Genomic DNA, 15,847 nt, shown 5'->3' with positions numbered 1-15,847 from the left:
ACTTATTGGCTACTTGGTAGCTAAATATATTTCCTGTTTCTGTTCTTTGGTAGGCTTGGATTATATGAGCACCGTGTACCGACTGTGTGGTTGGTGAGGTGGGGATCATCAGAACAGTGTCCTTCACTGGCACCCCCTCATTCTTTGTGGCACCTCACAAGTTCTGAGATTTCAAATAGCACGTACAAGACGTTCAGTAGAATGCAAAACAGTGACACAACTATAGTACTTGCTATGTTTTTACATTGAAATATTTCTCCCATTTGCTTTGTTACTGTAAAGTATCAAGTGAGAAAGGTTAAAGAAGCAAGTCAAAAACATTTGAAAAAACTATTCTTGAAATGATAAATAACTTGTACGGGGTGCTTAAAGAAAATGCCGTAGAGGCCAATATGACAAACATTTTCAGCATTTGGGTTGGGACATGGAGTGAAAATAGTCATGGATCTGTACAGTGTTTCCTATATACATGGTATAAATTTATTTATTATTTGTAATTCAGGTCCTCAGCCCACTGACTTCACTTTAGGCCACTGCTGGAGGAGCTATATTAACCACCTGATGAAACCTATAAAGCTCCTGCAAGCGCCACGTCACCGACTGAGCTCCCTTACGCTCCCCTACTGAGTTTCCAAAGGTTCCCCCTGCCTTATTGAACTCACAGACTCTCCCCCTGCCCATTACTGAGTTTCTACAGGCTCTTGCCCATACCTGGCTCCTGCAGACTCCATCCCTTATAGAGCTCGTCCTCTCAAAGAGCTTTTGCTGGCTTTCCTCTCCTTGATGCTCTTATGCAGGCATCTGCTTCTACTGCACTCTTGGAGGCTCCCCCTTCACTTGAGCTCTCATAAGCTCTATGCTTCCTCGATCTGAGTGAGTTCTCGAATGCCCTACTTTCAACGAGGAGATCTTTCAGGATCATGGCACCCCTTCCTCAGTAAGCAGTCAAACCATGTCCCACACTCACTGAGCACTCGCAGACTCTCCCCACAAAATGTAAGCGAACTCCCAACTTCAGTTAGTGCATAAAGACTCCCATGAGCTATTGCAGCGCCCCTCCTCGGTGAGCTCTCATAGGCTGATCCATTACCCCATATCCAGTGGTCGCTCCCCCCCCCCCCCCCCCCCACACTATCCTCCCACAGGTATTTTAGACCGCTTTTCCAGAACTCTCTATGGGCGTTGCAGAGAAACTTCAGTATTATCCTAGATGCAAATGGTAGCCAGCACATACAGCTTTGAGTTGATAACTACAATGCAAAAGCCAAGGGGCTTGAAGATCTTCCCAGGCTTTCTCCTTACTAAGCTTTCCTCTGCTCCTCGAGACCTTGTAGATTCCTTTCCCCCTCGATGAGCTTTCAAATGCTCTCCTCAGTGAGCTCTCCCACTAACTCGAACCCAGCTCCTGCGGGCTCCCCTCCCCTAAGTGAATGCTTGCTCACTCTGCATCTAAATGAGCTCTTGCAAATTTGTCCCCACCCTAGCCCATTCTCCCAGCAGTTAAATCTTGTTGCTTCCACTGCTGGTGTTGAAAGATTTTTTTTTTAAGTGACAAGAGATTCTGGTCGTTGGCCTGAACCATGATGGTTCCTTTATTCTACATGTTGATAGTGAGCTTTCTGAATGAAGCTCGGAAAACGTTGGAATTTAGGGCCTGATTTTGTTCTTGGCGGATAGAATATTCCATTACAAACGGGACAGAAATCCTGTCCACCGTATTGAGATCACCATAGGATATAATGGGATCGTAATACGGCGGACAGTATATTCATCAAGTTTGTGACACAGTATTCCCCTCTGCCAAGATCTAAATCAGCCCCTTAGTTTTTGGATCCCATGGATGTCTGAGGCCTTTCTCGCAGTGAGATTTGGAACTCATGATGACAGGCTTCAGGCTTTTGTGAGAACGAGTGTGGGCAGTCCGTCTTAGTAATCATCATCTTGTAGCTAGTTATATGCATAAGCAAAAAGGGTTTTATGGTTTGCTCGTTTGTTGACATTTTCAGATTGGGGTGCATTTTTTGACACAGATGTTATGTATGGAACATTGAAAACCTCTCTGGACCAAATAATTAAGAGCTGTGGATAATTACCTATTGCGTTTGTGTAGGGGCTTCATAATGGCTACCTATGACAGTAACCCCTGGGCTGTCAGGGGAAGGTAGTGTCTTGTTTAGGTAGATGGCAAATGTGAAGTAACTTGTGTGATTCTATGCGAGGTGTCTCGGCAGGAGTCATTGTCTGGTTGCTGGGAGGTGCCCTCAGTACATTTTTTGGGCCTTGGTCTAATATGTATTAATCGAGGTGTGTGGTCTCAGAGTTGAGGTGTATGGGTAAGCAAAGGTTTTTGTGTAGTTCTCTGTGGAAATAACTTATTGCTAGCACCATTAGCTACAATGGTATCACCGGAGATTGAATGCGCGTGAGATATATATATATATTTAGGGCAGGTGATTGTTGAGCTGTAGACGAAGTTAACTGAGCCTGAATAAATGAAATTTGTGAAACAAGAGATCCCGGAGTGCGGTCGTTCGTGAAGTATTTCATGAATGTTGTTGATAAATTACGGAGTGTCCTGCCGTCACCAGCACCACCGCTGAATTAAGTGCGCTAGTACATGCCAAAACAGGGACAATCTTTGAAATGCTTGCATATATATATATATATATGTGTGTGTGTGTGTGTACGTACATAAATATGTACGTGTGTGGACATACATGTATATGTGATAGATGGATGACTGGTTTTGGTGAAGAAAACAATGTTTCCAGTTTATTCCATTTCGCTCTCTTTTATTCCTTGTTATTGACATGCCTTCTAATATTTCCATTCTCTTCTTTCTTAATCTGCCCCTTTTATCTCCCCCCACTATTTTTCTCCATCATCCCTGCAGTGATTAAAATGAGGCTCTATTCTTGCTAAAGACCACACAGTTGAGATACAGTGTGTGTCTGGAGTTGCTGCTGTTTCTTTGCTAGTTTATTGTTGTGAAGTACGGAAGAACTTAGCCCGTACTGCTTTTTGTTGTATCTGCGGCTAGAGGCTGTGCCTGTTGGTGTTAAGCCTATTATCCTGAGCTCAGTGCTCTTGCCTACTTCATTCTCTATTGAAAGTATGCCCCTGATTGTCCACTTTATACCACTAATTTATGTTACAAACGTAGACTGTGAAACAATAGGTTGTGCTCCTACGCGCAGTGCTTGCTAAGATCTTGAAATATTATCCATCACTGATGTGTGTATAATTATTTCACCCTCGCAGGTCATTAAGAATAACCTTAACCCATGCTGGAAGAAGTTCAGTGTTCCATTGCATACATTCTGTAGTGCAGATTTCAATAAACCCATCAAGGTGAGTGGGAGGCCGAAAGATGTTTATTTTGTTCAGTTCACTTTGTATCTCAGTGTTTAATTTATCCTCCATGAAAAGTGAAAGGATTTTCTGAATATCTCGACCACCATCCTTGATTGTGTGCAGTACCATCTTATCATGCTGGACTTAATTTCTCCTACTCTTCGTTTTGTGGGGCAACCACTTCCTTTGTCCTGAGATGAACCGACTACACTTTGTCTCCTGTCCGTGGTTTGTTTTGAGCAACTGGAGGCTCTTCTTTCTTCATGAAGTGGTCACAGAGACTGCTCCAGTTTCATAAATATGAGTTCTCCTCACTTCAGTAGCAAATAGGCCCAAGCCAAAACATAAATTAATGAAAAATACAGTTCTCTTCCAGGGGATCCTAATCAGTAGTCATAAGCAATGAATAACCTCCCCTACATGTGGGGTCTTCAGAGCACATCTCAAATATTGTATTTATTATATATATATATATATATATCTCCAATGGCATGTGTAGCTGCAGATACACATGCTATGCATAGCTCTTCTGACATCTAGTGTTGGGCTCGGAGTCTTACAAGTTGTTTTTCTTCAAAGAAGTCTTTTCGGGGTCACAGGATCGAGTAACTCCTCCTCTCGGTTCCATTGCGCATGGGCATCGACTCCATTGTTAGATTGTTTTCTTTTGGCGGTCTGGTTTGGACGTGTTTCCTTTTGCTCCGAGATTTAGATTCGGAAAACCGCAGAAAACCTTCTTATTCTTCGGTATTGTTTCGATTGCGTTTTCCATCATGCATCGAATCAGTAGAACCGTCGGAAACTTCATTTTTTCTGACCTTCGGGGTGCATGCGCCCAGCTCAGGCCTACCGCGCGGAAAACCTGATGGATCGGACTCCATTACGATTCTGCCCTCAGTTCCACGCGAAGTACCCCTATACAGACCAGCACTTGGTTTGTAATTTGTTCCTTTCTCCAGACCATCGGGAGGAAGATTGAGGCCTGTCGATCATTTTGATCAAAGAAGACCCTCTGAGATCGCAGAGCCCGTAGACTCGAAATGGCGTCCAAAAGCAGCGAACATCTCAATGTCGTGGAAAAAGAACAGGTGCAGACAGCAGTCTCCATCTGAGACACAGACTCCAGCATGTGAGTACGTTTGCCCCTACACCCCTGCACAAAAAACATTTAAAGGCCTTGGGTACACCACTGCCGGAAGGCCATGGTTTGGCCCGAAACAGACTGTTGGTGATTGTCCTTCAGGGTCGACGCCGAAAAAGGCCACTCCTCCGTCTACTTTGAAGTTGTGTAAATCTGTTAAAGGCACCGTTTGGGACTCCAGTAAAAGAGCCCATTCTTCAAAGTTGAAATTCGGCAATCGGCTTCGGAGCCGAGACCTTCAACTACCTTTTCATGACGGAATAAACTACACATTTCAGAGCCGAAAAAGTCCTCATATACAGAGGAAAAAGGACTATCAAAAAAATGGAGAGAATATCATAAGACTTCTGAGGAAGAGCCTGAAATTGGACCAATTTTACAAGTTATGGATGAGAGACAATCCAGAATACATATCCATAAGTAGACAGGAAGAACTATCACTGCACCTCCTTTAAAAACAAAAAAGTTGGCTTTCCAAGATGAATTGGACTCTGTACAGCCACCAGCAAATTTGCAAAAACAAAAGAAGCCACTACCTATCCATACTTCTCCTCCTCAATCTCCACAATTATCTTTCTCACCTCACAACAGACCACCACCACTGCCTTCTCCAACACATTCTTTATATTCACAAGGGGGTACGGCAGACCCATGGGATCTCTATGACCCTGATCCCATCCCAGATAATGACCCAGATATTTACCCATCAAAACCTTCTCCAGAAGATACCACTGCATACACCTAAGTAATATCCAGGGCAGCAGTTTATCATGGGGGTAACCATGCATTCGGAGCCATTAGAAGAAGATTTCTTATTTAATACACTGTCTTCTACACATTCAAGGTACCACTGTCTCCCAATGTTACCAGGCATGGTTAAACACGCAGACCAAATTTTTAGCGAGCCTGTAAAATCTAGGATTATCACACCTAGAATTGATCAAAAGAATAAGCCTGCAACTTTGGACACAAATTACATTATTCATCACGTCCCTCCTGACTCAGTGGTAGTCAGTGCAGCAAAAAAAGAGGGCAAATAGCCTGTCTTCAGGAGATGCACCACCTCCTGATAAGGAAAGTAGAAAATCTGACACAGCAGGGAAAATTGCTGCTACACAAGCAGCAAATCAGTGGAGAATTGCAAATTCTCAGGCACTCTTAGCCAGGTATGATAGGGCCCATTGGGATGAAATGCATGATATTATATAGCATCTCCCAAAAGAGCACCAGAAAAGGGCACAACAAGTAGTAGAAGGGCGCAAGCGATTGGAAATAATCAGATAAGATCCGTCCTTGATGCGGCTGATAAAGCTGCAAGGAGTATAAACACTGCCATCAAAATCAGACGACATGCATGGCTGCGCTCCTCTGGTTTTAAACCAGAAATTCAACAGACAATACTTAATATGCCTTTTGATAAAAAGCACCTCTTTGGCCCAGAAGTGGACACCACTATTGAAAAGCTGAGGAAGGACTTGGATACTGCAAAAGCAATGGGAGCTTTATACACCACCCATATAGAGGTTCCTTTCGCAGGCTACAGTTTCAAGGAGGTTTTAAGCCACAATCCCCAGAGGCTTCCACCTCCCAAACAAAGCAATCACAACAACCCCAGTATCAACGAGGTGGGTTTAGAGGATCCTATAGAGGTCAATACTTCAGAAACAGAGGTAAATTCCAAACTCCTAAACAAACAACATCACAGCCTCAACAGTGACTTACTTCCCTCCCTTCCACTCCACACATCTCCTGGGGGGGGGGAGGGGGAGGCTGCAGAAATTCCGCTCTCATTGGCAAAATATTACCGCAGACAACTGGGTATCATCAATTATCCAAAATGGCTATTGCCTAGAACTAATATCCACCCCATCAAACATTCGACCACGATATTATAAGTTGTCCCCCAAACATATAGTTCTGTTACAACAAGAAGTGCAATCTCTTCTGTTAAAGCAAGCAATAGAATTAGTTCCACAGTCTCAACAAGGAACATGAGTATACTCACTATACTTCCTAATTCCAAAAAAAGATGTCACCATCAGGCCCATATTAGACCTCAGGCCCCTCAATCTATACATTTTGTCAGAACATTTTCACATGGTAACTCTGCAAGATGTTATTCCACTACTACAAAAACAAGATTTTATGACTGCGCTAGATCTCAAAGATGCGTATTTCCACATACCCATCCACCCAGCTCACAGAAAATACCTCAGGTTCTCCACTATTGGATCTTTCATAGATTCACATGCTTGAATCATCCCTGTCGTCGAGGTGGGAGCCTCACGGTAAACTTAAATATATAAAAAGCAGTAAGTCAGTAAAAATAAAACCAGTAGGCCCAAGTAGGCCTCATAAGGTATTTTACAGTCTATCCACTTTGTTTTGTGAACAGACCCAAACTTGAGTATCAACCAATCAGGATTCAGCCCCTCCCAAACACTCCCAACAGAGGCTGAATTCCCTCAGATTTTCTACCGCACGTCGTGTGAAGGGAGTCTCCCTGAGCTCTGCTCAGTTTTTTTCCTATTTTCTGACTGAAGATTGTTTTTTCTCTCAGGAAACTAGTTACAAACTTTACTATGTCTGAAAAGGCAAAGAAGGGTCTGTTCAGAGACTGTGACAACTGTGGGAAGAAGAGACTACATATTGATGACCCCCACAAGAAGTGTATTTACTGCCTTCATCCAGACCATAAGGTGAGAGACTGCAAAATCTGTCGCACCTTTAGTCAAAAAACCCTCAAAGACCGAGAGGGTAGACTTCTCTTATGGCTGCAAAAACAGAAAGCCTTAGAGCATCCTTCATCAGACAGCGAAGAGTCACCACAAACTTCTCGCCCTCAGAAAAGAACAGGGAGAGAGATAGAGGTGCGGATGAACCACCAAGAAAAATGCACAAAAAGACTAAACAAGTCTTAACTGAAGAGGCAGTTAAACATGGACCAAAAAAGGTTCATTCAGAACCTACTACGCCGTTACACCGGAAAAGCACCTCAAAGAAACCATCCCTGTCTCTGTCACCACAAAAAGAGACAGAAAAACTCTTTTTGGTGAAAAAACAACCGTCGACGACCGCCCCGTCGACGACAGGGTCGACGGTAACAGCGACCACGGTATCGTCGACGTTCACAACACCATCCTCACCGATGATTATGACGTCGTCGCCTTTGTCATCGACGACGATTATTACTGCAAAAATCTTCAAAAGAGCTTCGTCGGCAACCACATCGTCGACAGCGGAGGCCTCCTGGGTTCACAAATCATCCAGGGCACTCCCATCTACGCAAACTACATCGGCGAAGCGACCGTCGTCGTTAAAATACCCGTCGACGAAGGGACCGTCGACTAAGGAAAAGACGCAGTCATGGACGGAAGCGTCGACGAGAGACCCGTCGACGAGAGACCCGTCGACGACAGTACAGTTGACGACAGTACCGTCGACGAGGGAGCCGTCGACGAGGGAGCCGTCGACGAGGGAGCCGTCGACGAGGGAGCCGTCGACGAGGGAGCCGTCGACGAGGGAGCCGTCGACGAGGGAACCGTCGACGATGGAACCGTCGACGATGGATCCGACGATCACCACAGCATTAACAGTTTACAAACCTTTGGACATTTCACCAGCTCATTCTTCATACCATCATGAGGACTCCACCAGATTCTTACCCCTTTCCCTTATTAATATAGGGGACAAGCCATCTGACATTTTGCCGATGCATACATCACCAAGTAAGGTACTGCCATACCCACCGCAACATCTTTTAGACGATGAGGATGATGACGTTCAAGGAATGTTTGGGGCAGCTAGTAGCCCGTCCCAACTAAATGTCAAATGTCAAGAGTTTGATGAAGAAGAGGATCAACATTACCAGCATAGTTATGCTTCAACATCTTATCCACAGGCAAACCAACCATCGCCTCTAGCTATGCCTAGCACATTAGTGACAGATTTACAACATATGTTGAAGGACTACTATAAAAGGTTCCCACCGTCAACTCAGTCCACGCCACCTAGACCTCAGAGTTACCAGCAAGCTCAAACTACTAATGTTTCCGAAACGCCACAGGCTAGTAGACCTGTAACTAGCCAAGCTCCGGAAGCTTACCTCTCGTCGGACGACGAAAGGGAAGAGGGCGAGCTAGCAGATTCAGCGGCTAGTGAATGGGACGACTATCTCGTTCCCACACCATCTCCACCTCCAGCAGCTCCAGTGGATTCTCCTCCAGAAGACATAGGAGGTTTCCATAATATCATAGAGAGAGCGGCGAAACGTTTTGGCCTGGAAATTGTTTCCCATGAAACTGAGTGTTTTTTGTATGACTTTAAAGAGCCATCAAAGAGATCTGTAAGAGCCATACCTATTGTGGATTTCTTATGGCAGGAGGGTTTGAAGGCAATGAAAAACCCGGCAACAGTGCCTTCACAAATGCCAAGGCTAGAGAAAAAATACAAGGCCCCAGATGATTCTCCGGCCTGTTTAGTCTCACAACCGAAACCTGACTCGGTTATATCACAGGCGGCTCAACGACGATCCAAAAACCCCTCTACACCTATTGCGTCTCCCCCAGACAAAGAGGGAAGGAGACTAGACAATATCGGTAAGAAATTCTCCTCGGTTGCTGCAGTAACGGTCAAGGCGGCAAATTCCCTCGCCATCCTGGGAAGGTACGATCGGCAGATGTGGGCAGACATGTCCGTTTTTGTAGATTCACTGCCAGAAGATCTCAAGGTGGAGGCAAAAAAGGTCTTGCAGGAGGGAGAAAGGGTTTCCGCAGAGATAATAGACAGTGCAATAGATATTTCCCTCACTGGCTTTCGACAATTAGCTGGAGCAGCAGTCCTGCGCAGACAAGGGTGGCTTAAAGCTACTTCATTCAGACCAGAAGTCCAGACTCGTGTTCTCGACATGCCCTTCGATGGAGAGAGTTTGTTTGGCAAACATGTCGATGATATGCTGCACGCTATCAAGACGGATACCGATACGGCAAAATCCCTAGGTACCCTGCAATATAAAAAACTACCTTTTCGTGGAGCAAGGGGTAGAGGTAATTACTCCTTTCGAGGTGGATACCAACAATACAGGTCACAATATACATCTTCCTCCACAGGACCAGGACATTCAGCACCATCAACAACAGCAGCATTATCGATTACCACCAGCCGCAGCTTACAAACATCCGGCTAGAGGAAGAGGAGCTGCCCGAGCAAGAGATACAGGCAGAAAGCAATGACCAGCGGATAATCTCAACACCTCCCCAATCAATATTGAAGGTCGGAGGTCGCATCAATTCTTATTTCCCCAAGTGGAAGGCTATAACATCGGACAGATGGGTACTAGATGTGGTGACCAGAGGTCATACTCTGGAATTTATCCAAACACCACCGAGTGTCCCTCCATCGGGTACACCGCCTCTGAGGTTGAGCCAACTTCTCAGGGAAGTAAGGATAATGCTAACAAAAGGAGCAATAGAACCAGTCCCTTTATCTCAAAGGAACAAGGGATTCTATTCCCGGTTTTTCCTTCTCAAGAAACCCTCAGGAGACTGGCGCCCCATCCTGGACTTGAGAGCACTAAACAAGTTTCTAAAGAAACAATCGTTCAGGATGGTAACGTTGCAGGATGTCCTGCGTCTCTTAAACACGGGCGATTGGATGGCATCCCTAGACCTTCAGGATGCTTATTTTCATATCCCCATATATCGCAACCATCGCAAATTTTTAAGGTTCAGGGTAGGAAGTATGCACCTCCAATTCCGGGTTCTACCATTCGGTCTCAAATCAGCCCCCAGAATCTTCACAAAAATGCTAGCTCCAGTAGCAGCACATCTTCGCCAGGCAGGTATCCAGGTCTTCCCTTACCTGGACGACTGGCTTATAAAGGCACCCTCAAAATTCCAAGTAACAAATCATATTTCCTATTGCCTTCATTTGTTACACAGCCTGGGGTTTGTAGTCAACTACCAGAAATCTCAGATATACCCCAAACAAGAATTGAGTTTCTTGGGAGCAATTTTGGACACAGTACGCAGCAAAGCGTACCCATCACACGAGAGGAAACAAAAGTTAACCTCGTTGGCAGACAACCTATCCAGAAAAAAGTTTGTTTCAGTCCGCATCTACAAATCATTGCTCGGAATGATATCATCGTGCATTCCGCTAGTCCCAGATTGCAGGCTCCATATGCGACCCCTGCAAGAGCAATTGGACATACAATGGACACAGGTCCTCGGCTCCTTCGAAGACAAGATTCGCATAACGCCTCTAATGAAGAACACTATGAGGTGGTGGGCGACTCCAACCAATTTCTCAAAAGGGCTGTCTTTTCTTCTTCAAACACCAAGTTACATAGTAACAACGGATGCCTCTCTCGAAGGATGGGGTGCACATTGCCAGGACCTGCAAATCAGCGGAATCTGGAATCAGCAAGAGAGCCAGCTCCACATCAATTATCTAGAACTCAAAGCAATACACTTAGCTCTAAAAGCTTTCTTGCCAAAGATACAATGTTCAAGCGTCTTAATCCGGACGGACAACATGACCAGCATGTTTTATCTAAACAAGCAAGGAGGCACAAGGTCCCTACAACTCTAGCAGCTAGCCCAACAAATTTGGACATGGGCCATCAAACACAATATTTCACTAAAAGCGGAGCATGTGCCAGGACAGATCAATGTTCTAGCAGACACCTTGAGCAGGACAGTAATTCCTTATCACGAGTGGGAGCTAGACCAGAAAACTCTCAATGGCCTGTTTCTATTATGGGGCAAACCAAACTTAGACCTATTTGCCACTCTCGAGAACAAGAAATGCCAGTTCTACGCAAGTTGGCTTCCCCAAAAAGATTCGTGGGGGAATGCGTTTTCGATGAGATGGTCAGGAGTTTATGCCTACGCTTTTCCTCCGATCCCGCTCATTCCGAGAGTCATCAGGAAAATGAAGACGGAGGGGTGTCGACTTCTACTCATAGCTCCCAGATGGCCCAGACAAATATGGTATACGGAGCTCCTCCTGCTCTCCGAACGACCACATCTACCACTCAGACAGAGTCCGACTCTTTTAACGATGCACCAGGGACAAGTCACACACCCACATCCGTCGTCTCTTCATTTGTCGGCTTGGCTCCTGAACACAATGAATACTTAAATCTCAAAATCTCCCCAGAGTGTAGAGACATCTTAGCAAAAGCTAGAGCTGACACTTCCAACAAAACCTATAGACTTAAATGGAAACGGTTTTGTGTTTGGTGTGCAGCGGAAAATATACATCCTTTATCTTCTACTCCGGAACAGATACTTCCATATCTCCTGCTCCTGGCAAAATCAGGACTTGCATATTCTTCCATACGGGTACATCTGGCAGCAATCTCCAGATACCGCAGATCACCAGACAGACTCTCTTTGTGTTCCACAAGAATTGTCAAACAATTTATGAAGGGCCTTTTTCGGGTCTTCCCGCCAATTAGGAAACCCCCGCCTCTATGGTCATTGAATGTTGTGTTGATGCAACTCATGAAAGCTCCTTTTGAGCCGATCCACAAAGCTGACCTAAAATTCCTCGCATGGAAAACAGCGTTACTGTTAGCTCTTACTTCGGCAAAAAGAGTCAGTGACATTCAGGCTTTCACCATCAAACAGCCGTTCCTCCAGTTTACAAACTCAGGTGTCATCCTGCGGACAAATCCTAAATTCATTCCGAAAGTTCCCTCAACATTTCATTTAAATGAACCAGTCATCTTAAAAACCTTTTTTCCAAATCCGCAAACAGTGGCGGAAAAAACATTACATTCTCTCGATATTAAAAGATGTTTAAAGTTTTATCTACAGAAAACTCAGGCCATCCGCCAGTCGGATCAATTATTTGTAGCATTCGGCGGAACAAAGAAGGGACACGCGGTGTCCAAACAGACTTTGGCAAGATGGATTGGCCTGGCGATTCAATTCTGCCATTCAAAAGCAGGAAAGCCGCTCCACACCAAGGTGAGAGCCCACTCTACAAGATCGATAGCCACTTCAGCGGCACTCTTTGCAGGTGTACCACTACATAGCATCTGTAGAGCAGCAACATGGTCCAGCCAACACACATTTACAAGACATTACTGTCTAGAGGAGACAAACCAGGTCGATACAGCAGTGGGACAAGCAGTGCTGAGGCATCTATTTCGTTAAGGTGAGCCTCTTACACATCCCACCACCACACTCGAGGTATGGTCATTAATGGTTCATTTTCTTCTACTGTTTAACGTGTCGTATTCTCCATAATAATAGCATAAACTGTGTCAGGATTTCTTGCCACACACATTTTATTGCTTTTATATTCGTATGTTTGTGAATATAAATATAATTATATGTAAGTGCATATTTAAAACTGAACTAATGTGAATCACATCACGTATAGAATTACGATGGAATTACAGTCAATGTAATTCAGTAAGTAAGAAAACATTACTGCTCGTTACTCGGATTCAAGCATGTGAATCTATGAAAGATCCAATACTGGAGAAGAAAATTAGTTACTTACCTGTAACTGCAGTTCTCCAGTATTGGTATCTTTCATAGATTCACATGCGACCCACCCTCCTCCCCTCAGAGGCTCCCCTATTATACAGATATTAAACTTCACACTCCTAATAGAAAATCTGAGGGAATTCAGCCTCTGTTGGGAGTGTTTGGGAGGGGCTGAATCCTGATTGGTTGATACTCAAGTTTGGGTCTGTTCACAAAACAAAGTGGATAGACTGTAAAATACCTTATGAGGCCTACTTGGGCCTACTGGTTTTATTTTTACTGACTTACTGCTTTTTATATATTTAAGTTTACCGTGAGGCTCCCACCTCGACGACGGGGATGATTCAAGCATGTGAATCTATGAAAGATACCAATACTGGAGAACTGCAGTTACAGGTAAGTAACTAATTTTCTTTTTCATAGCAGGAAAACACTACCAGTTCATGGTGTTGGTCATTTGGCATAACAGCTATAAGAGTGTTCACAAAGTGTCTAGCAGTAGTAGTGGCTTACTTAAGAAGGCAACACATCCATGTCTTTCCATATCTAGATGATTGGCTAATAAAATCAAGCAATCTTACACAATGCCAAAACCACACTCGTTATGTGATAGAACCTCTGCACACGCTAGGGTTCTCTCTAAACTACCAAAAGTCATACCTTCAACCAGCACAAGTATAACCATACCTAGGTGCTATTCTAAATACTCAATTAGCTCTAGCGTATCCAAAGATACAAAGGATACAAGCTTTCCAAAATGTAATACCACTCCTACAACCAAATCAACAATACACTGTAAGATTTATCATGAAGATTCTAGGAATGATGGCATCTTGCATAGCAGTAGTCCCACATGCAAGATTAAACATGAGACCCTTACAACAGTGCCTTGCACAACATGGTCACAAGCATACGGTCATCTTCAAGATCTACTGTTGATGGGCCGCCAAACACATATGTCCCTTCAATGATGGAATCGCAGCAATTTAATGAAGGGGCGGTTGTTTCAAGACCCTGTGCCTCAGACCTTAATTACAACAGATGCATCAATGATCGGTTGGGGAGCTCATCTAAACAATCAGACCATTCAAGGGCAATGGGATGTCACGCAGAAACAGCTACACATAAACCACTTACAATTATTAGCTGTGTTCCTTGCCCTAAAAGCATTTCAACCTCTTCTCAAACAGAAGAAGGTTCTCATAAAAACAGACAACATGACAACCATTTATTATCTCAACAAACAGGGAGGGACAAATTTATCTGAGCTGTCCCTTCTAGCCCAAACAATTTGGAAATGGGCAATTCACAATAAGATGCATTTAATAGCACAATACATTCTAGGGATAGACAATCAGTTGGCAGATCTCCTCCGCATAAATCACCAACAGACACGCGAATGGGAGATTCACTCCCAAGTACTCCAAAGGTAGTTTCAAAAGTGGGGAACAGCAAACCTAGATCTATTCACAACAAGCGAAAACGCGAAATGCCAAAACTTTGCACCCAGACACCCACATCCCCTATCCAAGGGCAATGCTCTGTGGATTAGTTGCTCAGATATTTGCTTACGCTTTTCCCTCTCTCCCATTACTTCAATTTCTAGTCAACAAATTACGTCACACGTCTCTCAACATGATACTCGTAGCACCAAGCACAATGGGCACGCAAGCCTTGGTACACAACAGTACTAGACTTATCTGTAGTTCCTCACTCCAAACTCCTAAACAGACCAGATTTGTTAACACAAACCAAAGATCTAATCAGGCATCCAAACCCCAATGCTCTCAATCTAGGGATTTGGCTCCTGAAGTCATTGAATTTGGTTATTTAAATCTTCCATCAGAATGTATGGAAGTAATTAAACAAACACAAAAACCTACTACTAGACAGTGCTACGCAAACAAGTGGAAAATATTTTTCTACTAATGTCAATCTAAGAGAATATATCCAATTACAGCATCTATACAAGATATTTTATTCTATTTACTTCATTTGCAGAAATCAAATTTGGCTCTCATCCATCAAGATACACCTTACTGCAATATCTGCATACCTACAGACTATTCAACATACTTCTCTATTTAGAGTTCCAGTTATCAAAGCCTTTAAGGAAGGATTAAAACGCATTATTCCACCCAGAACACCACCTTTTCCATCGTGGAATTTAAATATTGTACTTACCAAACTCATGGGACCAACTTTTGAACCCATGCACTCTTGCCAAATTCAATTTTTAACATGGAAGGTTGCCTTCCTTGTAGCTATTACTTCTTTAAGAAGAGTTAGTGAAATACAAGCATTAACTCTTGAAGAACCTTTTTTCCAAGTGTACAAACATAAGGTTGCACTAAGAACAAATCAAAAATTTCTACCAAAAGTAGTATCTCCATTTCACATCAAACAAACAGTGGAATTGCCAGTCTTCTTTCCTCATTCAGATTCTGTGGCAGAAAGAGCTCTTCATACTCTAGATCTCAAAAGAGCTCTTATGTACTACATAGACAGAACTAAAGATGTTAGGAAAACAAAGCAACTTTTTGTTGCTTTCCAGCAACCACATATAGGCAATCCTATAACAAAACAAGGTTTAGCAAAATGGATTGTTAGATGTATACAGACATGTTATATCAAAGCAAAGAGACAACTTTTGATCATTCCTAAGGCACATTCTACAAGAAAGAAAGATACAACAATGTCTTTTTTAGGAAACATACCAATAGTTCACATATGTAAAGCAGCTACTTGGTCAACCCCTCATACATTTACAAAATACTACTGTGTTGATGAGTCCTCACAGCAACAAGCCACTGTAAGCCAAGCTGTCTTAAAAACGTTATTCCAAACA

The 15,847-nt window shown here is 43.6% G+C and overlaps 1 protein-coding gene across 10 annotated transcripts in view; it reads left to right on the top strand.

Annotated features, from left to right (window-relative positions):
- The window catches only part of CPNE1 (copine 1), a 797,848-nt gene that overhangs the window by 507,201 nt on the left and 274,800 nt on the right, over positions 1-15,847 (top strand). For all 10 annotated transcript variants that reach the window (XM_069243860.1, XM_069243864.1, XM_069243859.1 and 7 more), the window contains one exon: positions 3,262-3,351. In XM_069243860.1, coding sequence (XP_069099961.1) covers positions 3,262-3,351 — 90 coding nt within the window. The remainder of the gene's footprint in view (positions 1-3,261; positions 3,352-15,847) is intronic.

Source organism: Pleurodeles waltl, chromosome 7 (genome assembly GCF_031143425.1).
Source record: "Pleurodeles waltl isolate 20211129_DDA chromosome 7, aPleWal1.hap1.20221129, whole genome shotgun sequence".
Taxonomy (NCBI): Eukaryota; Metazoa; Chordata; class Amphibia; order Caudata; family Salamandridae; genus Pleurodeles; species Pleurodeles waltl.
Note: the sequence above shows the minus strand (reverse complement) of the source record. Positions and strands in the feature narration are given on the sequence as shown.